This window comes from Xenopus laevis, chromosome 6S (genome assembly GCF_017654675.1).
Source record: "Xenopus laevis strain J_2021 chromosome 6S, Xenopus_laevis_v10.1, whole genome shotgun sequence".
Taxonomy (NCBI): domain Eukaryota; kingdom Metazoa; phylum Chordata; class Amphibia; order Anura; family Pipidae; genus Xenopus; species Xenopus laevis.
The window spans coordinates 5173855-5199494 of NC_054382.1; the positions used below are offsets into that span (position 1 = coordinate 5173855).

A 25640-nucleotide genomic window follows, 5' to 3' on the forward strand; every position below is an offset into this window, starting at 1 on the left:
GAGGAGAATCTATGTCCCGGGGCAGTGTGTGCAAAGTGAAAAGTCTCAGGTCTCCTGCACAGGCTTGTTCCAAAAATGCAGCATCAATAATAGCAGCAGACTTGTGCTTGGGAAGGCAAAATTAGGTTAAGGATGAGACGAGTAACCGTCCGAGAGCAGCAGCACAATCTCATAGTAAAAACAAGATATCGCCTATATTGTAGTGCTATAAGCGCTGGGCTGTGTCTGGGACCAAAAAAATGATGTCTGAGCGCGTGTTCTATGACATCATCACATTGCTTAGAGCGATTTAACCCTCAATGATATTAGATTTTATACATGACCAGGCTTTCGAAGGGTTACTTGTGAGCGTAATATTGTGTAAAGAGCGTTGTGTTTGTAGGACGAAAAGAACTTTCTCCTGAATAAGTTATAATTAGTGATGAGCGAATCTGTGCCATTTCACTGAAGAACTGCAGGACGCAACGGGCGTCAAAAAAAATGTACTCGCAATAATTTTTTCTGCGCGCGTCTCACATTTCTCATTCCAAATGCATTAGGGCAGAGACACACTCTGCTATTTCGGGAGATTAGTCGCCCAGTGACAATTAGCTTCTTCTTCGGGCGACTAATCTCCCTGGGCTAGAATGTAAATCGCCGTCGGGATGGCACTCGCCTCAGCTTTCGCTTCAGCTTTCCAAAGTTGCCCAAAGTTTCCTCGTAAGGTGACTTCAGGCGACTTCGGAAAACGAAGCACACTAATTCCACTTTCAGGGGGGACTAGTCGCCAGAAGAAGAAGCGATTTGTCGCAGGGCGACTAATCTCCCGAAATAGCAGCGTGTGTCTCTGCCCTTGAAGTCTATGGGCGTTTTTTCTTCTGGCAACTTTTTTGTTTCGACCTGGCGAACAAATTGGCTCATCACTGGTTATAATGACTTTTTGGTATTTGCATGGGGGGAATGTATTTCCAGGTACTCACGTGACTTCTTTACTGGACTGTTCAGTATCGGTATAATGGATCTTCTCAGGTTTCGAATGATAAAACCATCAATTTCGGGGCCTTGCATCTAAGCGCAGAGCAAGATATCGGACCTGGGGTCTCCCATTACTTTCTGTTCTGGGTGCAAATAATTTAGATGCAAGAAGGGAAGGAACAAAAGGAGACAACACAAGAGACGTCAGAGAATAACAAGCAAATGTTGTCGGACTGCTTTTTTTTTTTTTTTAATGGTGACAGAAATGTCTTTTGGGCATTGATTACCCAAGTTGAAACTGACCAATATATAGCCGGAGGTGTCCATGCATGCTGGGAGTTGTAGTTCAGTTGCAACTGGTAATTAAGAGGCCCAATAAAAGCCATTTTGTCTCTGTGCCCACCTGTGTGTAACCTATATATCATTATATATCATGGCATATCAAGGAAATGTTCCTCCCTCCAACCCTCATTTCCAACTGGGCTGATTCCCTTGTCAAATGAATGTCCGTCCCCTCTCGTTGATACGTTACATACATGTTGCAACAGAATTAATTATTCTTGGACTGGATTCAAACGCATAACGATTCTGAGAGAAGCAGCCTCCAGATAAAAGCAATGTCCCAGGTAGCGGTGCCCATAGGCAGCTGAGAACTACAACTAAACTAACAATCCCATTGCTGTGGAGGGGCTGGAAATTCCAATTCATAGTAAAGGCGACAGTTGAACATCAGATCGATGGACATAATAAGCAAAGGATTGAGCCTGATGACGTCATAATCAGCCTCGATAAGATTATTGCCATGGGAAAGGCATCGGTTTGGAATATTCCTGATGTTTCAGATATTAAAAGTCATTGCAAGCGCACCTCATGGTTCAAGTGTTTTGCAAAGTGTTCAGATCTCCCTGTTAACTTTTAATCTGCTCATATGTAACGCTCAGGAGCACATTCTATCTAATGATACATAAGGCTTTGTGGTGTAAGAAGGTGACCTGCGATGGTGTAGCCATAGTGACAGCAGAACTGACAGTTGTAGGCTGGATAGTTCAGTCAGCTGCAAGTGGGATGGCCCGATCTCCCCATGAATTTAGACTGGTCATTACATTACATTACACCGACGGTGTTCACCCACAAATGCCAAAGTTGTAACAAGTTTTCCAGCATTCTGTTTCAAAAAGGATACTGTCATGGAAAAAAATTTTTTTTTCAAAACACATCAGTTAATAGTGCTGCTCCAGCAGAATTCTGCACTGAAATCCATTTCTCAAAAGAGCAAACAGATTTTGTAATATTCAATGTTGAAATCTGACATGGGGCTTGACATATTGTCAGTTTCCCAGCTGCCCCCAGTCATGTAAACTTCAGTCACTCTTTGCTGCTGTACTGCAAGTTGGAATGATATCACCCCCCTCCCTTCCCCTCCCCCCAGCAGCCTAACAACAGAACAATGGGAAGGTAACCAAATAGCAGCTCCCTAACACAAGCTGCCTGAGAACAGCACTCAATAGTAAAATCCAGGTCCCACTGCGACACATTCAGTTACATTGAGTAGGAGAAACAACAGCCTGCCAGAAAGCAGTTCCATCCTAAAGTGCTGGCTCTTTCTGAAATCACATGACCAGGCAAAATGACCTGAGATGCACCTACACACCAATATTACAACTAAATACACTTGCTGGTTCAGGAATGACATTTTATATTGTACAGTGAATTATTTGCAGTGTAAACAGTGTCATTTAGACATAAAAATACATCATAAAAATCATGACAGAATCCCTTTAATTCCAAAAGTCAATGTAAGAGTTAGATGGCACCACTTCTGATACCTATAGCCACTAGCCTAGATATAACAAATTGCTGGTTGGTTGCTATGGCTACTTGCACCTGTATGATTTGGGAGCTAGATTAGTAACTGAGCTCTAATTCTGGAACAAAATATTAGGTTTCATGCAAAACAAGGTGATTTATCAAAGATCATGTGATTCTGGACCTGAGAATTTTATTCAGGCTTTTCCTAAGTCAGTGGTTCCCAAACTGTTAGCCTGGTCCTCTAGCAGTGCTTCAAGCAGCAGCAGATGGTGCTCAGCCTGGAGACCAGTTAGGGTGAAATTTTGGAAGAATGGCCATTCAATCTCCTAATTTAAAGCCCACCTGAAAGCCCAGCTTGAAGGTCACCAAAGCTGAGATTTGGGGTGAATATGTATTTGCTCTCTTAGATACTCTTGAAACTATGGCTGAATGACTGATCCATCTATATTTGACTCTATCTTTACTGACTTCAAGACCTTCAAGTGGGGCTCTGACCAAAGGATGGACCTTCAAGTGAATGTTGGACCTTTAAGTTGGGCTTGAAACTGCCTTAAACCTAGCAGCAAAAGCTAGAGAGGCCTTTCCTCGTTGTAATAATGATAATTTATAAACGGGCTGAGTTGGCAGTTGACTTTGACCCATGAATGGCTAAATTAATGGACAACTTGACAGTTTATTCATGTTGTCACTTTCAGTATTCATGAAGTCAGACAAGCGATTTGGTCGTTCCAAATAAATGTTCTAATTATGAGAGATGAGCCCATACTGTGTGCAGCTGTGGGGTATTATGGGTACACTATTGTGAGTGGATATTCAGTACTCTCCACCGCATGGTTAAGCCTTTTATGTCTATTGGAGGGGAAGGTTGGACGTCCATTGCAAACGCAACAGCAGAATACCCAGAATCCCTGTTTGAAATGCGAGAGGCCATTACCATATAGTTCACTGAAGGGCCACATAACTGCAGGCGACAAAGCGATGAGCAATTTAAGTCAGTCTAGGAACTTGTCATTAGTCCCAGGCAGCGGTAATCAATGACTGATTGCTTTTCTCATTTTTAAAGGGAATCATACACTGACCAACTCTGCTGCTCACACTTTTGGGATATTGGATATGAAATTTTATGGCCACAGTCAGATTGTGATATCATCTTAATTTTGACTGGCCCCCACCAGTGTGTGTCATTGGGGTCATCGGGTTTTGTGTTTGTGTTTTTCACATTTTTTTCACTGTGGTTTCGATTCCAGATGATGAAAATGAAGGTTGTACCTGCTGCTTGTCTACATATGGTGGTTATATTTTGTACTGTCTATGGGTGGGTTTTACTGGCTCCAACTGGCAAAAGATGCAGAACCAACATTCTTGATGTTCTTGTTGCCGTTCTTCACTGTATTTTCCACTCATGAGCCATGTAAAGAAAAGTTGGAAAGCAACACAAGCATGCAAAATGTTCCTGGGGTGCCAATTATGGGCTGTAATTGGCTATTGGTAGCCCCTATGTAGATTGGCAGCCTACAGGAGACTCTGTTTGGCAGTACGCCTGGCTTTTATACAACTAAAACTTGCCTCCAAGCCTGGAATTCAAAAATAATCACATGCTTTGAGGCCACTGAGAACAACATCCAAGGGGTTGGTGAGTAACATGTTTCTCCTGCACCACAGGTTGGAATCACTGCTCTAAAGCTTTTGAATCCTACAAGTTACACATAGAATAGAAATGTCACAATATAAGGCTGATTAGTAATTAATACACATAATTACTACATGGCAGCACAGAAACCAGTGCAATTAGCATCAGAATTGAATAATCAGCAAACCTGTAGCATCAGCTTATATTACAGCCAGGGAAGCTCATTTTCTGCTGGATAATTAGTGACGAGCCCTAAGCTTAGCTTCTCAACAGCCAATCAGAGCCCACTGAGCATGTGAGTGTCACAGACACTTTCCAAGATGGTGACCCCCTGTGACAAGTTTGAAGTCCTGGATCATTGCTGCTATTGACAAGCTCAAACTTTAGCCTCGTGCAATAAGTTCACTATATAATATATCATATTTTTAGCCATATTCATGTTTATGGTTTAGTTTTCCTTTAAGGAGGGTGATACAGAGTCAGTTGGAAGGTGTAGTGTGGGGATAATACATGTAAATATGTTTCTTGGTGTATGTTCACATGCCATGGTTTTATAAAAATTGTATTTTGCCAAAAAATGTTTTTTACAATTGGAATGATTTTTCAGCCCTTTTCAAGTTGAATTCTGACCCATTTTGCATTTTGTTGTTTCCTGACAATGCATTTTAGAATTGGCCAGGGAGCAAAGATCCTTGTCAGGTTGTTAATTGGTTTGTGGTTTGTAGGTCAACATGGTTAATGCTTGAATCCGATTCAATTCCGATTCCGGTTATCAGCTAATTTTGCCAGATTTGATTCAGTAACGGCCAGAGTTAGTTGTCTCCAGTTTAGAGGACAGCTGAACCCAAAGCCAGACAAGGAACTTATCATTCCATCATCAATCAAAGGTCTGTTGCCTTATAAATGAAGAAAATAGGAATTAAGCTGGCCCTAGACGCAAAGATCCGATCACATGAATCTCCGTTTCGTATGATTTTCGGGCCGTGTGTGGAGAGTCCCGACATTTTTCGTGCCATGGCTAACGGTCGTTCAGACGATCGGTCAGTTTAGAAAATATCTCTGCATGTATTGTAGATCTGACAATATCATTGGGAGACAGCTTGTGTCAGACATAAACTTTCGTACGATTGCTGTCAGGTAGAGTCCTGCAGCGGGTCGGTACCCGTGGCTACCCGCGGGTACCCCGCAAAAACCTGCGGGTGTAAATTCCAGGTGCGGCTATAGACGCAGGTTGGCGGGTCGCGGGTCAGGCTGTGGGTCTTCTCAATGGCGATTTTTACTCCTTTTTTCTGATCACACCTACTTTCGATGAAGTCATTTCCGGTTTACAATGACAGCACTTCCTGATTCTTGATGGTCAGCAGTTTGCTGGTCCAGGTTGCGGATAAGGTACTTGCGGGTCCGGTAGCACGTCCAAGTGGATAAGAATGCGGGTTGCGGGTCTGGGTTGCAGATTGCGGGTACGGGTCGGGTATGGGTTCCAAAAAATGGACCCACGCAGGACTCTACCGTCAGGGGCAGAACATCGATCTATTCTTTTACTACTTTATTTGATCTGAATGGTTAGTGGCAGGTCTGGAGATGGCACCGAACGATCGTTCCTCTGATGTGAAGGTAAATCTACGCATTTATGTCCAGCTTTAGGAAGCTTGTCATTGGTTCCATCATAAATCAAAGGTCGGTTGCCTTATAAGTGAAAAAAATGAGGAATTAGGAAGCTTTTCATTGGTTACCGCATACACTAAATATGATATGTACCTTGGCAATCAAGCTCAAAGGCTTGGTTTACTTTACTTAATGCTTGACAGCAAAGTTCTGCATGTCAAAGCTGGTATTGACTTAATAATCAACAGCCGCAGGTAACTGATCAGAGATGGGCCGCTTGCCCAAGTTCAGCATTAGAAATCATTAGGGGCTGGAGGGCTGCTTCCATAGATATGTCACATGATCAGGGTGGCACCAACAAACATGGAGCCTTAACGATTATCATTGTGTTTTGTGCAGGGAATGGGCTGGATCTTGCCCAGTATCTAGCTCTTTGCTCCACACATGTCCCTGGCAGAAGTTCTTCAACACCATAAAAAAGGGATATTAACCTCAGCCTCTTGCATATGTATAAATGTGTGTAGTGAAATGCTTATGTATCAGAGGAAGGAGATTTATTGGGAGAAGAATGGTCTCCCTTATTTTGTTGGGTGCACTTTGCTGTTCCTGGGTGCAAGACTTATATAATTCCCTGCCATAGGGTTTCAGGAAGACTTAAGGGCTCCCATCATTGTTTTTGCTAATTAACGTTGGCATTCTGAGCAATGGTATTTTTATGAGTCAGACTCTGGGCCTGTTTTACCTTGCGTGACATAGTTGCATGGGATTAACAATAAAATCAGCACTTCATAATATATCTCCGTTGCCTTCCAACTCCTCCATGCACAGCCAGTGAGATTCATGATCTTCTCTATATCTGAAAAAGTCATTGACAACTCTGGAAATGTTATTGTCCTCTTCTGTTTCCGCACTCAATTTTATCTACGTTCTCCAGAGCATTGATTCCCAAACTGTGGGGCTGGCACCCCTGGAAGGGCCAAGACTCAGCCTGAAGGCCAGCTAGAATGTCTAATTGCTCTCCTACATGTGCCAGAAACCCTACCTTGGAGGGCAGTAGAGTGGCATCTGGGGTGAAAAGGTATTTTGTGGAACTATAGCTAATACAACAATGTTTCCTACCTTGTCATGAGCTAAGGATAACCCTGGAGCTTCAAGAGTGGCCCGAAGTGACTAGAAATGGGGGATGTTATACCGACAGCAATACCAGTGGCATAACTTCATCATGAGCATATTTTGTAGAGGACAACTGGTAATGAGAGGACAACTGGTAATGAGAGGACAACTGGTAATGAGAGGACAACTGGTAATGAGAGGACAACTGGTAATGAGAGGACAACTGGTAATGAGAAGGTCTGTGGGTGCAATATCACTTGTCCAGTGTGACACAGATACACGCTCACACCTACCCTCACAAATACCTAATTTAAAGGGATACTTAACATGTTTTTTTCAAAACACATCAGTTAATAGTGCTGCTACAGCAGAATTCTGCACTGAAATCCATTTTTCAAAAGAGCAAACAGATTTTTTTATATTTAATTTTGAAATCTGAAATGGGGCTAGACATATTGTCAGTTTCCCAGCTGCCCCCCAGTCATGTGACTTGTGCTCTGCGAAACGTCAGTCATCTTTACTGCTGTACTGCAAGTTGGCATGATATAACGTCCCCTCCCTTTCCCCCCAGCAGCCTCACAACAGAACAATGGTAAAGGTAATCAGAGAGCAGCTGCCTGGTAGATATAAGAACAGCACTCATTAGTAAAATCCAGGTCCCACTGAGACACATTCAGTTACATTGAGTAGGAGAAACAACAGCCTGCCAGAAAGCATTTCTCTCCTAAAGTGCTGGCTCTTTCTGAAATCACATGACCAGGCAAAATGACCTGAGATGCACCTACACACCAATATTACAACTAAAAAATACATAGTTACATAGTACATAGTAAGTTAGGTTGAAAAAAGACACACATCCATCAAGTTTAACCTTTTAACTTTTTTTTAACCTGCCTAACTGCCAGTTGATCCAGAGGAAGGCAAAAAAAAAACCCATCTGAAGAATCTCCAATTTGCCTCAGAGGGGGAAAAAATCCTTCCTGACCCCAAAATGACAACGGGACCAGTCCCTGGATCAACTTGTACTATGAGCTATCTCCCATATCCCTGTATTCCCTCACTTGCTAAACACCATCCAACCCCTTCTTATACCTATCTAATGTATCAGCCTGTACCACTGATTCACTTCCCAGCTCTCCCTGTAACACCCCTTTCCCTCCTCTAATCTCATTGGCTCCCTCCTGTCTGCTGGGAGGAGCTACTGGTGAATAAAGCATCCGACCCTTCCTTGTACCTATCTAATGTATCAGCCTGTACCCCTGATTCACTTCCCAGCTCTCCCTGTAACACCCCTTTCCCTCCTCTAATCTCATTGGCTCCCTCCTGTCTGCTGGGAGGAGCTACTGGTGAATAAAGCATCCGACCCTTCCTTGTACCTATCTACTGTATCAGCCTGTACCCCTGATTCACTTCCCAGCTCTCCCTGTAACACCCCTTTCCCTCCTCTAATCTCATTGGTTCCCTCCTGTCTGCTGGGAGGAGCTACTGGTGAATAAAGCATCCGACCCTTCCTTGTACCTATCTAATGTATCAGCCTGTACCACTGATTCACTTCCCAGCTCTCCCTGTAACACCCTTTTCCCTCCTCTAATCTCATTGGTTCCCTCCTGTCTGCTGGGAGGAGCTACTGGTGAATAAAGCATCCGACCCTTCCTTATACCTATCTAATGTATCAGCCTGTACCACTGATTCACTTCCCATCTCTCCCTGTAACACCCTTTTCCCTCCTCTAATCTCATTGGCTCCCTCCTGTCTGCTGGGAGGAGCTACTGGTGAATAAAGCATCCAACCCCTTCTTATACCTATCTAATGTATCAGCCTGTACCACTGATTCAGGGAGACAATTCCACATCTTCACAGCTCTCACCCCTTCCCAATATTTCGCCGGAACCTCTTTTCTTCACTTGTTGGTTCAGGAATGAAATTTTATATTGTAGAGTGAATTATTTGCAGTGTAAACAGTGTCATTTAGAAATAAAAATTCCATCATAAAAATCATGAGAGAATCCCTTTAACCTTTTCTGTCCTGGCAACAATCCTATTAACCCTTGTGTCTCTCTTACCCAATAAGTGGCTAAAAATCACTTTTCAGCACAATGGCATCTTGTACCTTGGCCTTTACCTTGGATGTTAATATCACCCCAGATATAAAGATCATAGAGTGCATCATGGAGTTTTTTTTATTTTGCCCCCCCCCCCGTGCAACTGCACCTTTAAATAAAGGCAGGAGAAAAGCCTTGCACTGAGCGGGAGGGAAGGGCACCCGGGGAACGTTCAGCCAAGTTATAAACAGCTGGAAGCTACTTCTCAGGTCAGGTAAGACAGGTCGGGAGGAACACAGCAATTTTTTTCAATGATACAGCATGCCCCGGCCTGTAAAGATGAAAATCAAATTGTCCTTTTTTTTTAAAAATGTCCTACTGGGAGCGCTCAGTGGTGTCAGCCCACAGCGTGTGTAAATAATTAAGTGTAATATTAAGGTGCACCATTCATGTCAATTGACGAGGAACGTTTAGGGAAAATATTTGGTGCCAGATCTCTCTGCGGCAGACTGGGGCAATGAAATGGTTTAGCCACTCGTAGAATTGTTATTGTTACGTTGCTAGAATTCTGAATTCATCTCTTTATACAGATGCATCATAAACAGATGCATCGCAAACCGTGGTTTAGAATTATACCGGCTAGAGGCATATACTGTAACAGGTCGGCCCAATCAATTTGAATGTGATTAGATAAATGCCTATCCAGTATCCACAAAAGTGCCCTAACTGTCAGTTTAGGCCCAACATGGGTCATGATCTAGATCAGTGATCCCCAACCAGAAGCTCATGAGTAACATGTTTCTCTCCAAACCCTTGGATGTTGCTCCCAGTGGCCTCAAAGCAGGAGCTTATTTTTGAATTTCAGACTTGGAGGCGAGTTTTGGTTGTATAAAAACCAGGTGTACTGCCAAACAGAGTCTCCTATAGGCTGCCAGTCCACATAGGGGCTACCAATAGCCAATCACAGCTCTTGTTTGGAACCCATGTTTTTCATGTTTGGCTTAAATACAGTCACTCCAACGCAGGTCAGGGCAGCGGAGAAGTCTTACTCCAGGGTTTAACATCACAACATCCCAGGCCCCACTGTAGCTTTGAGCTTCTTCAACCCAATGTGTTTCCACTTCGTACCCAAAAGAGTCTTCCTGAAACATAAATTCTTCGGCACTTAAAGGCGATGTAAACCCGTAATAAAAATTTTGCCCATTGAGAAGAAATTGTCATTTTAAGAAACGTTATAGATTAATTAAAGATTTTTAAAGTAAATGAAACTAATGAGAGCAGTATCCGGTTGTCCGTTTCTTTTGCCCGCCCTGGTGGTAACTTTTGGAACACTGTTGCCATGTGATTGACAGATCTGTGCGATCAAGTGCTACAATGTTTCAAGGGAACGGACAGATTCTGCCTTGAATAGCGATTACCATTCTCAATTGAAAACTGTTGGAAGATTTGTAGGGAGGCATCGATTCCAGGATCCGGTTCAGGATTCTGCCATTTTCAGCAGGATTCGGATTCAGCCGAATCCTTGTGCCTGGCTGAATCAAATCCGAATCCTAATTTGCATATGTAAATTAGGGGCAGAAAGGGAAATCACGTGACTTTTCATCACAAAACAAGGAAGTAAAACAATTTCCCCCACTTTTTCCTTTCCCAGGACGCAATTTAGGATTCTGATTCGGTTCGATATTTGGCCGAATCCCAAATAGTGGATTAGGTGCATAACTATAGATTTGTAATACAAGTACAGTTATGGGACCCATTATCCGGAAACCTGTTATCCAGCAAGCTCTGAATTACTCCGTCTTAAACAAATAATTACAGTTTTGAAAAATGATTTCCTTTTTCTGTGTAATAATAAAACAGTCGCTTATACTTGATCCCAACTAAGATATAATTAATCCTTATTGGAGGCAGAACCAGCCTATTGGGTTTATTTAATGTTTAAATGATTTTCTAGTAGACTTAAGGTATGAAGTTATGGAAAAATCCGTTATCCAGAAAACCCCAGGTCCTGAACATTCTGAATAACAGGTCCCTTACGTGTATATTGGAAAGTAGCTTAGCATTACATTTGCTTTCACAAGGCAGAATGCTACGTTGGGGTTGGGGAATATTCGGCCGTGCATTGGAGCAGCCAAAGGAAATGGTGAGTTTAGGAAGCGCTTTGAAGTGCACGGTAATGTTGCTTGCTGATAAATCGCTTGCTAGCGGATACATGACTTTAAGGGGCAAATTCACTAAGAATCGAAGTTGCGCCAGGCGCAACTTCGCCGCACTTCGCGCACTTCGCCAGGCGAATTTTCACCAGCGCTCTGCAAATTCACTAAAATGCGAAGTTGCGCACAGGGGTAGCGTAAGTTTGCGAAGTTGCGCTAGCGTTTATTCGCTATATAAAGTGAAGTTGCGCTAGCGAAGGCTAATTTGCATACGGCGCCAAATTCAAATTTCAATGGAGGAACACGTATCTGCACTACAAATGCCTAGAAAACCTTCAAATCTGCAAATAAAAATTTTATTTTGCCCTACACATGTGCCCACTGTCTAGCTAAGTTGCCATGAGTCAGGAAATGTAGGGGGGAGGAAGGGGAGCCCCAAAAAAAATTCGATCTTTTTCAGCCTATCAGCCATCATGTAGAAAACACGCCAGCGTTTTTTGGGAATTAGAAAATTTTTTGACTTTTTTGGAAACAATCCCTATCTACTCTATTGCGCTTCGCCAGGTCTGAGGTGGTGAAGGAAGTCTAGCGTAAAAGGTAGCGTTCGCTACACTGCGCAAGTTAGTGAATTTGCGTAGTTTCGTCGCTAGCGAAAATTCGCCTGGCGTAAGGTTGCGAAGTAACACTAGCGAAACTACGCCAGCGTTCGTTAGTGAATTTGCGCAGTAGCGAAAATGCCGAACGCTAGCGAAAAAACGCTAGCGTTCGGCGCTTCGCGCCTTAGTGAATTTGCCCCTAAGAGAGAAGACGAGGGGGGAAGGGCTAATTAGTTTGCACAGATACCGGCTGGTGTGATTAGGAGACACTTTGGGTCCCTCTGGAGTTATTTTTTCCCATACAATATTTCTTCCTTTGAAATGTAAAATCATCTACCAATATGGAGTCTTTTCTTCGCTTGATCGGCTTCCTCGAATCCCGCAGAGATTTCGCCCGCTATCTAAGAACTCTCAGAGCACGATGGAATACACTGCAAATTACTCACGTGGCAGCCATGGAGGCGAGTGGTCTTGCACTCAGCTAATTATGGGCTAATCACCCACATCATTTGAATAGATGTATTTTTTAATTATTAATTAACCCCTACTGTAAATGATAAGGATATTATAAGTCACTGAGGGGTTGTTCTGTGACCATATAAAGGCACAAGGCTGCAGGCTGAGTTATACAGGGAACTCTGAGTATCACTCATGTATTATAAGGGATAATGTACCCCCTACTGTAAATGATAAGGATATTAGAAGTCACTGAGGGGTTGTTCTGTGACCATATAAAGGCACAAGGCTGCAGGCTGAGTTATACAGGGAACTCTGAGTATCACTCATGTATTATAAGGGATAATGTACCCCCTACTGTAAATGATAAGGATATTAGAAGTCACTGAGGGGTTGTTCTGTGACCATATAAAGGCACAAGGCTGCAGGCTGAGTTATACAGGGAACTGAGTATCACTCATGTATTATAAGGGATAATGTACCCCCTACTGTAAATGATAAGGATATAAGAAGTCACTGAGGGGTTGTTCTGTGACCATATAAAGGCACAAGGCTGCAGGTTGAGTTATACAGGGAACTCTGAGTATCACTCATGTATTATAAGGGATAATGTACCCCCTACTGTAAATGATAAGGATATTAGAAGTCACTGAGGGGTTGTTCTGTGACCATATAAAGACACAAGGCTGCAGGCTGAGTTATACAGGGAACTCTGAGTATCACTCATGTATTATAAGGGATAATGTACCCCCTACTGTAAATGATAAGGATATATGAAGTCACTGAGGGGTTGTTCTGTGACCATATAAAGGCACAAGGCTACAGGCTGAGTTATACAGGGAACTCTGAGTATCACTCATGTATTATAAGGGATAATGTACCCCCTACTGTAAATGATAAGGATATTAGAAGTCACTGAGGGGTTGTTCTGTGACCATATAAAGGCACAAGGCTGCAACTGTAAATGATAAGCACAACACATTATTACAGCCATTTCATTGTATTCTCTTTTCCTTTTAGGTCATTAGCAGTCGGACAACAATACTCTTCTTTGGGGACCCAACCAATTCCCTGTGGTACAATTCCAGGGCTGGTGGCAAAGCAGATGCGCTTCTGCAGGAATTATATGGAGATTATGCCGAGCGTAGCAGAGGGTGTTAAAATCGGGATACAGGAGTGTCAGCACCAGTTCCGAGGGAGAAGGTGGAACTGCACCACAGTTAATGATAATCTGGCGATTTTTGGACCAGTGTTGGATAAAGGTAGGTGTTACTATCATATTATGGACGCTCTGTGATTATTTCTGTAATTAGATCTTCACACCTTAAGTCTACTAGAAAATCATGTAAACATTAAATAAAACCAATAGGCTGGTTTTGCCTCCAATAAGGATTAATTATATCTTAGTTGGGATCAAGTACAAGCGACTGTTTTATTATTACACATAAATAGGAAATTATTTTTAAAATTTTAGATTATTTCAATAAAATGGAGTCTATGGGAGACGGCCTTTACATAATTCAGAACTTTCTGGATAACGGGTTTTCGAGAATGTATCCCATCCCTAGACCTGTTATCCAGAATGCTCAGGACCTGGGTTTATTTTCTTTTTCCCTAAATTAGATCTTCATAACTTAAGTCTACTAGAAAATCATATAAACATGAAATAAACCCAATAGGCTGGTTTTGCCTCCAATAAGGATTAATTATATCTTAGTTGGGATCAAGTAGAAGTTTATGTTTTAAATAGGAAATACGTTTAAAAATCTGGATTATTTGGATAAAATGGAGTCTAAGGGAGACATCCATTCCATAATTCGAAGCTTTCTAGATAACTGGGTTTCCAGATAATGGATCCCATACTTGTACAAGTTTTTTGATGTTACTGGTCCTTTAAAATGTGAAAGAATGGGGCGTCTTAGTCTCCTACCATAGCACAGGGTGTTTAGGTCATTATTTCCTATAACCAACACAAAGAATTGATGTAGGAGAGATAGGCCTTCACTATGACCTGCTCAGGACACCCTCGTTTGAAAAATGATCCATATCCCCCTCCTTCCCCAGCAGGTGGGCACTTCCATCTCCTCCAGAAACTGAAGACAGGCCAGAATGTCCCGATTACTTTAATTAACAGGCAATTAAGCAATTAACTCCAAAACAAAATGCTTAGGTCTGTATGTTGCCCCGAAGTCTTGGCTTCTCAATGGTTATTGACAGTTGGGAATGGGCACTGGAAGGTGACAAAGGTCTTTGTAGTTGGACATGAAGAGAAACGACTGAATAATATCAGGGCAGGTCGGCATTTACTTTTAAATAAATATCTCTCTGCAAATTAGTCACGGACACGACTGTGTTTTAACTGAACTTTTAGATTCTCTAGCAAAACAGATGCTTCATTGTGTACCAAACCATTGTCTTGTGTATAAGGGGCCCAGTCTGAAGGTCAGTTAGGGGGAGATTTGGGGTGAGTGTTTATTTGTACCCTGGGTACCCCTGGAACTATAGCAGGGTGACACCCCAATGTTTCTATATATCTGTAACCTTGTTATGAGCTAAGGGGGCCCAGTCTGAAGGTCAGTTAGGGGGAGATTTGGGGTGAGTGCTTATTTTTGCCCTGGGTACCCCTGGAACTATAGCAGGGTGACTGTTACCCCAAGGTTTCTATATATCTGTAACCTTGTTATGAGCTAAGGGGGCCCAGTCTGAAGGTCAGTTAGGGGGAGATTTGGGGTGAGTGTTTATTTGTACCCTGGGTACCCCTGGATCTATAGCAGGGTGACACCCCAATGTTTCTATATATCTGTAACCTTGTTATGAGCTAAGGGGGCCCAGTCTGAAGGCCAGTTAGGGGGAGATTTGGGGTGAGTGTTTATTTTTACCCTGGGTACCCTTGGAACTATAGCAGGGTGACACCCCAATGTTTCTATATATCTGTAACCTTGTTATGAGCTAAGGGGGCCCAGTCTGAAGGTCAGTTAGGGGGAGATTTGGGGTGAGTGCTTATTTGTACCCTGGGTACCCCTGGAACTATAGCAGGGTGACTGTTACCCCAATGTTTCTATATATCTGTAACCTTGTTATGAGCTAAGGAGGCCCAGCCCGAAGTTCAGTTAGGGTAAATCAAAGTGATGTGAGGTGGGTGAACTACACAATTTGGTCTCCTCTGGTTTAGAGGTTATCGCTGGTCAGTAGACTTAATGTAAAAATACACATTTTAAACTATTCTGTGGTATCAGACTCTGCCTCAGCTGTTAAAACTTTGGCAACACGACAGCATGAATTGGTTATGGTAGATCAGGCACCAAACATTGCTGTACACTGTTCATTCCCCCAAAAAACTTCCTGTTCAAATTATGGGAACAAGTGCCAGGCCTGACAGACGAGCTGGGAAATACCCATTAGATATTGTGGTTGAACTACTTTTGATGAACCTTTGAGGAATGATACTTTTGATGATTTAGCAGGAGTTTAAGCTTGCGTGTAATGTGATTGGTTGTCAGAGGCTTCTCATTGTGGTGCAAACAGGGAATGTCTCTCCTACTGTTTTGCCGGACTAAGGAGCAGTGCAGAGGGAGGGAGGCTCATCCCAAGGGGACTCAACTTGAGTTAATCAGTCTGATTGGATTAGGGTCACTGGCGACCTTCATGATGTCAAAGGTCAAGCTAACTGGATTAAATGCTTTGTTATAAGAGGCTTGGGCCTTTGAGCTGGGGATGAGGAAAGCTTGTTTATTAGAGTTAAACATTCATGGAAATCTTAAGTGGAATGGAGTATTTTCTTTAAGAAGGTCTTCAAATGTCCACAATAGATGGTCTCAAAGCACATAGACCATTCCTTTAAATTGATGCCTCTTTGTTGCATCTCATTTCTTATCTTCTCAGCAATTCTTCACCATAACAAACTGGCAAGTTTTTGTTGTAAGCAACATAGTAACCTTTTAAGTCTATATATAACCTGCCTAACTGCCAGTTGATCCAGAGGAAGGCAAAAAAACCCTGTTTGCAGCCTCTCCAATTTGCCTCAGAGGGGGAAAAATTCCTTCCTGACTCCAAGATGCAATGGGACCAGTCCCTGGATCAACTTGTACTATGAGCTATCTCCCATATCCCTTGTTGTTTGTTGTAAGTTAGTAAGTCTTACTAACATGTGTGCTAGACTGCACCAGTGCAATCACCAATAGCAACCCATTTGCAGTTAGTTTGGATCAGACTAATGGTAGAAACTAAAATAAAAGGTCTTCCCACCTCCTGATGTACATTCCCATCTCCCCCATGTGTGACGTGTCTCGTACCTCTTTCTTCTTAACTTTGAGGGGAGGACAATGAGGGGGGCGGGCCTAGGCCCATGAAGACAGATTGGCCCAGTCCGACCCTATAGATACCTAGAACATCAGCCATAAAGCAGTCCTGCTTTTTGAGAAAAAGGATAAAGACAGAGGCACATAAATAATAGGACATGAGCTACGCACTGGCTTTTAACATTTGCTTTAAGTTTAATTTGCTGATTAAGTTTTTTTTGTTGCTTTGAGGCAGTGATCCTCAACCAGTTACTCACCAACTCCTTAGATGTATCTCTCAGTGTCCTCGAAGCAGGAGCTTATTTTTGAATTCCAGGCTTGGAGACAAGTTTTGGATGTATAAAAACCAGATGTACTGCCAAACAGTCTCCTGTAGTCTGCCAGTCCATATAGAGGCTACCAAATAGCCAATCACAGCCCTTATTTGGAATCTCTGGGACATTTTTCATGCTTGTGTTGTCCTCAACTCTTTTTATCTTTGAATGTGGCTCATGGGTAAAAAATGTTGGGGACCCCTGCTTTAAAGAAATAAAAGTACGGGGCCTGTTATCTAGAACACTTGGGACCTGGGGTTTTATGGATAATGGATCCATAATTTGGATCTCCATACCTTATGTCTACCAAAAAATTATATAAATATGAATTAATCCCAATAGGATTGTTTTGCTTCTAATAAGGATTAATTATATCTTAGTTGGGGTCAAGTACAAGATACTGTTTTATTATTACAGAGAAAAAGGAAATTATTTATAAAAATCTCAATTATTTGAATATAATGGAGTCTATGAGAGATAGAGCTTTCTGGATAATGGGGTTCCTGATAACGGATCCCATACCAGTCATACAAATGTTATATTTTTGGTGAAGTTCCAGAGTAAACCTCCCCTTAAGAGTTGTATAGTTGTGTGTCTCTTGGCCGTTACACGCTGCTCTACACTGTGAGTAGTGTTTGATTATTTGTAAGCAATAAGTGCTCCCCGCGGGGATCGTTTTTTCCCTAAGACTGTCTGTCTACACCTATTGCTGTACATGGGTAAACAGTAAGCGGCAGGTTTGTATTTGCAGAGCAATTCATGAGAAGAAGGATGGAATAAAGGAGAGCTTAGTGTGATAAAGAGTCGGGTTGCTAAGATGAACACCCAAAAACAAAGGCTGCTCAAGAGTCACATGGGGAGGGTTATATATCATTATCAATATGTAGCTTGGGTATTATGGAAATAGCTCCACTGTGTATTCTGTACCATACAAGCAAATTATTATTATCATTGTAGAAACAATTGCTCTCTCCTCGATCCAAATCCCTCATCTGCTGCCTAACAAATATCAAACAACACCTTCTCACTGGACAACCATACAAGGGATGCAGTGCACAATGAGAGCAAGTGTCAGTTCAGCAATTTATATGACATCATACTGAGGAAGAGCGGCCCAAACCATAGTCCAGACCCGTTTCCCAATATTGAGGAAGAGATCCTAGTGACTATAAGAGAGAAGCGATTGTAGGTGCAAATTTGGCAGAAGATACAGAAAGGAATGCCCAGTTGATCCGTTTTTTCTCTTATTATGGCTCAGTGATCCCCAACCAATAGCTTGTGAGCAACACATTGCTCTCCGACCCCTTCGATGTTGCTCCCAGTGGCCTTAAAGCAGGTGCTTATTTTTGAATTCCAGGCTTGGAGACAAGTTTTGGTTGTATAAAAAACAAACAGAGCCTCCTGTAGGCTGCCAGTCCACATAGGAGCTACAAATAGCCAATAACAACTTTTATTTGGCTTCCACAAGAACTTTTTGCATGCTTATGTTGCTTCTTTTTTTTTTTACATTTAAATGTGGCTCATAGGTAAAAAAAGGTTGGGGACCTCTGTTATGGCTAGAGGAAGAGGCATCTGTGCAGTGGTGTAACTAGATGTTACTGGGCCCCCACAATATCCAGAGGTTGTCTTCTTTTACCAATATAAATTGATATTGCCCCTTACGAAGGGCCTCATGGGCCCCCTACACCTCCTTGGCCCCCTACAGCCGCAAGGTCTGCTTCCTCTGTAGTTATTCCACTGCCTCTGTGATTGGGTGAGAAGGAAGATAGTTGGTGCATTCTTGGAAAGAGAACGATGCCCAAAATGACATCTCCAACTAGGGTCCACTGTGAAACAGAGCTTGCACTCTTTGCCAATCATTTATTACGTGGCTGTAACTTGTAAGACAAAGCCAATGAGAAACTCGGAATTAGATGGTTGAATTAATTAATCTAGGGTGTGCTCAGGCAGCATCAATCAATGACTTTGTGATTTGAGTGAAGAGTATCATTGGGTTGAAGAACATCAAGTCCTTATCTTGAGATATTTCCTTTAGTTTAGTAGGAACCTATATGTTGTCCTATTCAGTCACACATACTTTCTTCTAGTCCTGAAATTCAGCTTGGCATATCTGATTGGATGCTACCACTGGGATAGAAAAACTATTTTTGTAAACAAAACCTCAATGTTGATGAGAGAAGGTAGCACAAACCTTGGCACCAGCCCATCTCCTGAAAGATTCCATATCTATAGGGGATATTTTGGATGCTAGGAACATGGGTTTTGCCCTGGTCTAGTAACCCAAGCACCCATTGTGATGTTTGCTTTCCTAACCATAATGGGGCAATATCTAACTGCTCATTGGTTGGTATGGGTTACTGGGACTTCAGGCTACTACTATTTTAAACTCTCACAATTTTTCTTTGTGTTAATTGTAGGGTTAACGGGGTTATTTGAACAAGCTGTTATTAATAAAACATGTTGTAAGCGGTGAATGGGGGAGGAATTTTGTGGGCGATTAAAGTAGTTTTTGATGACAAAATTATTCAGTGAAACATTATCTACCCAATGAATAAAAAAAGACTATTGCAAAATGGGGTGCTGACAGATACATGGGAGCTGCGGATTTATGTAACATAAAAACACTTTGCTCCAGAAATAGTAACCCATAGCAACCGATTACATTCTTTAATGGGTTGATAATTGGTTGTAATTGATTACTAGACCCAGGACAGACTTGCACCTGCTTTTACCACCTGTATTAAAAATATTCTTATGTGGATGATTCTAGAAAGAAGTTGATTAAAAAGCCCAACAGCAGTTACAAACTGGCACTGGGATGTATCTACTAGGAATACATACCACTATACACAGCCTGGTACTAGGGTGCATCTACAAAGAGTTCATAACTTTGTACTAGAACAGATATGCTCAGAGTAAATAATACTATACATAAACTAGTACTGGAACCCATTTACACATGGTACTAGAACATACCTACTCAGAGTACACAGCGCTAGAACACATCTACGCAGAGTACATAGCACAAGAACATATCTATTCAGAGTACACAGCACTAGAACACATCTACACAGAGTGTATAGCACAAGAACAGAATCTACACAGAGTACATAGCACAAGAACATATCTACCCAGAGTGTATAGCACTAGAACACATCTACTCAGTGCACATAACACAAGAACACATCTACTCAGAGTACACAGCACTAGAACATATCTACTCAGTGATCATAGCAGAAGAACACATGTACTCAGAGTACACAGCACAAGAACACATCTACTATGTGTACATGACATTAGAACACATCTACTGAAAGTACATTACACCAGGAAACATCTACTCACAGTACATAAGACTAAAATAACCTGGTACTATCCTGAGTACATTATACTATTCATAGCTTGGCACTGGGATGGATCTACTCAGAGTGCATAACATTATACATAACCTGGTACTAGGATGGATAAGCTCAGAATACATAAAACTATACACAACTTGGTATTAGGTCACAGATATGCAAACTACATAATATGAAATATATAATGTGTTACTGGGATGGACCTACTAGTAGTACATACAACTATACATAGCCTGGTACTAGAGTGCACCTACAAAGAGTACATAGGATGTATATGCTCAGAGTACATAATACTAAATATAGTCAATAGGGATGTAGCGAACTGTTCTGCGGCGAACTTGTTCGCGCGAACATCGGCTGTTCGCGTCCGCCAATAGGCGTTCGCGTCAAAATCGTTCGACCATTCGACCATTCGATCGCTAAAATCGAACGATTAAAAATCCTACGAATCGAACGATTTTCGGATGTTCGAAGTTCGCGAACAGTTCGCGAACTGTTCGCATTTTTTGCCGGTGTTCGCGAACGGCGTTCGCGAACACATACTCGGCGGTTCGCTACATCCCTAATAGTCAAGTCTTTAGACATATCTAGTATATAACACTAGACTTATCTATATATTTAGAAATACTATTTAATTGGGAAAAACAACTTATCAGCTTTTCTGATGTATATGAAAGTGACATTTTACTGGCCATTTTGGGATTCAAAAACAAATGAAAAATGTCTTGTTGCTGAATGTCACTGAGCTTGTATGAGGGGCGTAACTACAAAGAGAGCAGACCCTGCAGCCGCAGGGAGGCCCAGGAGGTATAGGAGGCCCCACGAGGCCCAAATAAAGAGCAATTTCAATATTTGTTGGTAAAACATCTGGATATGTTGGGGGCCCTAAAAATAATTTGCTGTGGGGCCCAGTAACATCTAGTTACACCACTGGCTTGTATAGTCAAATACATTGAATAGAATGTAAGTGGTGCAATAGAAACAATTAAGAAGTCCTATTACCTGGAGAATACATGATCTCTATTCTGTGTTTTATTCTGGAAGGGATTTGTGGCAGGAGGTGATGCAATAAATATATAGAAAACACAAATTGTATTATACTTTTATGTTTGTGGTTCATTTATCTGAACTGTAACTTTTTAACACAAACCAAAGAATCTGCATGAAATCCAGTGGCCGGAGGAGCGCGGGGCAACTCACCCTCTTCTCATCACACATTCACTGCAAGTTGTGCGTCTGTGCGAGGAACACAGCCAAGTGCTACCGTGGGAGCTAGTCCCCCGAACAATAGCAAACAGTAGGGGGAGCTAATTAGCATCCCATTGTTCAGCAGGATTCTTCATTTCCAATGAGCTCTGAGGGTATCAGAATAAAACAAGACACCCACACACTCAGGGAGCTGAAAGGAAGTTGAGGGGTAGACAATGTCATTTATCCTGCTACATTATTTTCCCTTCCACCATTCAGTTATAAGTATGAAATCCTTCTTTATTCCCCTCTAACACGAAAGCTGATTTAAACATCAATACAAATAGACTTTATGGACAAAGGGAAAACTCCCAGACTGACCTGTTGTATGTGAGAGATATGGACTCTAATGTATTGGCAAAAACACACAAAGCACCACTACATTAGTCCTAAAGGAAATATATGCAGTGTCTTCTGTACTGTCTGATTAGGATCCATCTTATCTGTTATTTATTCATAGATAGATGGATGGATAGATAGATGGATAGATGGATAGATAGATAGATAGATAGATAGATAGATAGATAGATAGATAGATAGATGATAGATATCTAGATAGATAGATAGTTGGATGGATGGATGGATGGATGGATGGATGGATAGATAGTAGATAGATAGATAGATAGATAGATAGATAGATAGATAGATAGATAGATAGATAGATAGATAGATAGATACTGGATGGATGGATGGATGGATAGTTGGATAGATAGATAGATAGATAGATAGATAGATAGATAGATAGATAGATAGATAGATAGATAGATAGATAGATAGATAGACAGATAGACAGATAGATGATAGATAGATGATAGATAGATAGATAGATAGATAGATAGATAGATAGATAGATAGATAGATAGATAGATGATAGATAGATGATAGATAGATAGATAGATAGATAGATAGATAGATAGATAGATAGATAGATAGATAGATAGATAGATAGATAGATTGGTAGATAGAGGAATGGATAGGCAGAAGAGTGATGACATTAGTATCCTAGCAATCTCTGCTGCTGTTGGTATCATTCGTTTTATTACTAGCAGGGAGGCTTAGATTGTTGCCTAATGAGTCTCTAATGCCTGAACTTGTTTGAAATTAAATTAAGAAGTCATGGAAAATCTATAAAATCCTGTAAGGGAAAAAATAATGCAAACAAACTTTGCCCATAGACCAACCAAAGAAAACAGTGTGAGAGCCGTCCTACCAGTAAGTGACAGTGTATAATCATTCCCTGTCCTGTGGCCCTTCATCTAGTTAATGTATTAGTCCCATTCATTTCCCTTCTGCTACACTAAATGATACCTATTCTGCTGTACTCTGTACCTCCTTATATTTCCCTCTAGTTAATGGCTACACCACAAACCTTACAATACAATATTCACCTGGTTGTGTGATAGAATATGACCCAGTAGAGTCAGGCAAGTAACAGCAGATAAACAGGTTCGCAGTTGAAGGCTGGAAGACTCTTGAGGAACTAGAAGGCTTTGCCAAACCAGTGCACCAGCAGCGATGTTAATTAGATTTATTTATATTTTGTGTCAGTTGAACTAGTAAACAGCATGACTTTATGGGCCAGTGCTTGTGGACCTGCTTGCTCACATGGTGGTACAAATCGTAAAAATCATATGTGACAGTCTATTGCAATCCCCCCGCTGCCAGGATGAACAAACCCCTTTCTTTAATTTCTATCTAGAGTATGATGTTGTCTCCCATAATAATCACCGCTGGTAGTTTCCTCTCAAGTTGCCTCTGAAAGTGAAACCGCAAAGAAGTCGTAGAAAGAGATCAATAAGCAATTCTGATTATTTTTTGTTTGATCTCATCGACCTTATCATTTCTCTGCCCGGTAACAACAGAATAGGAAAACCAAAGCAACCAATGAGATTAAAGATCTCTCTCTCGGAGCCTGAAGAGGGTTCACCGCCCAGCACAAAGACATTGTTTCATTGTCAGCTATAACTTAACCAGTCAACCAGAAGACCCAAAACGGCAGCTTTTGCCAGAGACTAAAACCTATAAGGGTGACATGTTTTTAAGTTCAATGGGGCTCATCTTTGACTAGGATCCTGAAAAGAGTGGGTGGTGTCCCCAAATACAGGTTATGACCTGTAACATCTAGAGTAGACTCTAACGATTGAGGATGTGTTCAAAGGTCCATCCTTTTGATAAAATGTGTGTTTCACTTTGCTGCGGGAGGCAATCGCACAAGTATATCATTAACTCGCAGGAAAAAAACGAGAGGATGTAAAAGAATTGACGGGAGACCTTCGGCTCTCACCCTGCTGGGGTAAACTCAGAGCACAATATCTCAGAGACCATGAGATTAGGCTGGAGAGAGAAATGAAAATGCTTTTCCCCCATTCACACGCCCTTTAGATTGTTTTATTAAACCATTTGAATAGGGATTTCCCTTTTGGCCGACAACACGGCCCTTCCAATGCATAGTTCTAGGTTGCTATGACTTAGCTGGTCCTTGCTAATCACTGGTGAGGGTGAAATTCATATAAAATATCTTGGGCCATTGTTGGTTTAATGCAGCGTGACAGCGCCAGCACAAAGAGGGATTCATCCACCCAGCAGGTAATAAGGACCATTAGCCATACCAACCAGGCAGAGTGAAGGGGGGTTGGACTGTCACATGTGATCAGGCCACTGAGATACCATCTCACATTCCATTCTCAGGTGGGTTTGGGACAATCCTATTGTTAGGAAAGTTTTATTTCAATCCCAGATTGCAGTTTTGACTTGACACTAGTAGATATTTCATTGATTGAAGGATTACATTCTGAACAAAAGGAGAAGAAAAAAACATCACCGACTTCTCAACTTTTTTCAGATGTTCTTTTCCATGTTGAGATAATACGTTGGAGCCATTTTGCCGTATGTATTGTTGGCGTTGTGTTTATGTTTTCTACTGCTTTCCAATGGCACATGGTGTCCAAGTAACTGTGAGAGCTTCCTTACCCAACTCTAGGAGAAATTAAAGGGACATGGGAAAAAATGTTTTTTTCAAAATGAATCAGTTAATAGTGCTGCTCCAGCAGAATTCTGCACTGAAATCCATTTCTCAAAAGAGCAAACAGATTTTTTTATATCACATTTTCAAATCTGACATGGGGCTAGACATATTGTCAATTTCCCAGCTGCCCCAAGTCATGTGACTTGTGCTCTGATAAACTTCAATCACTCTTTACTGCTGTAATGCAAGTTGGAGTGATACCACCCCCCTCCCTTTTCCCCCACAGCAGCCAAATAAAAGAACAATGGGAAGGTAACCAGATAGCAGCTCCCTAACACAAGATAACAGCTGCCTGGTAGATCTAACACTCAATAGTAAAAACCCATGTCCCACTGAGACACTTTCAGTTACATTGAGAAGGAAAAACAGCAGCCTGCCAGAAAGCATTTCTCTCCTAAAGTGCAGGCACAAGTCACATGACCAGGGGCAGCTGGGAAATTGACAAAATGTCTAGCCCCATGTCAGATTTCAAAATTGAATATATAAAAATCTGTTTACTCTTTTGAGAAATGGATTTCAGTGCAGAATTCTGCTGGAGCAGCACTATTAACTGATGCATTTTGAACATTTTTTTTTCCCATGACAGTATCCCTTTAAAGAAAACAAATATCCTGTCCTGTCATTCAAGTTCTTTGCCCCTACCAAAAAGCAAAAATACCCTCAGTCCGAAACTGTAAATCACAAAAATATTCTTGAGAAAACCCTTTATTTTTCCTCATTTAGGTTGATTTGCATTTACAGCACGGTGTAATGTGACTTTTTTTTACTAGAGAGGATCATGTAACTTTTGTTGGTTAGAAAAAAAACATATTTCTTTAAAAAAAAATTAGACATCAATTTCAATATTTTGTGATCCTCAACTCTTACTAATGTTGTCTGCGTCATGAGACCAAGCATTTTCTAAAAGTAACTTTCTTGCAAGTTCCCTTACATTTTGACAGAAGATAAAAAGTTTCCAAAAATAAATATTTTTTCATTAAAATTCTATTTTAAAAATGTAGTAAACTGGTTGGTTTTAAAAATATCCCTTACCCAACT

At 41.5% G+C, this 25640-nt stretch overlaps 1 protein-coding gene across 1 annotated transcript in view; it reads left to right on the forward strand.

The window, feature by feature from the left end:
- Nucleotides 1-25640, forward strand: part of wnt3a.S (Wnt family member 3A S homeolog) — a 58635-nt gene that overhangs the window by 22894 nt on the left and 10101 nt on the right. Inside the window, 1 exon segment of the mRNA NM_001085874.1 lies at nt 13379-13620. Within this exon segment, the coding sequence (NP_001079343.1) occupies nt 13379-13620 (242 nt within the window).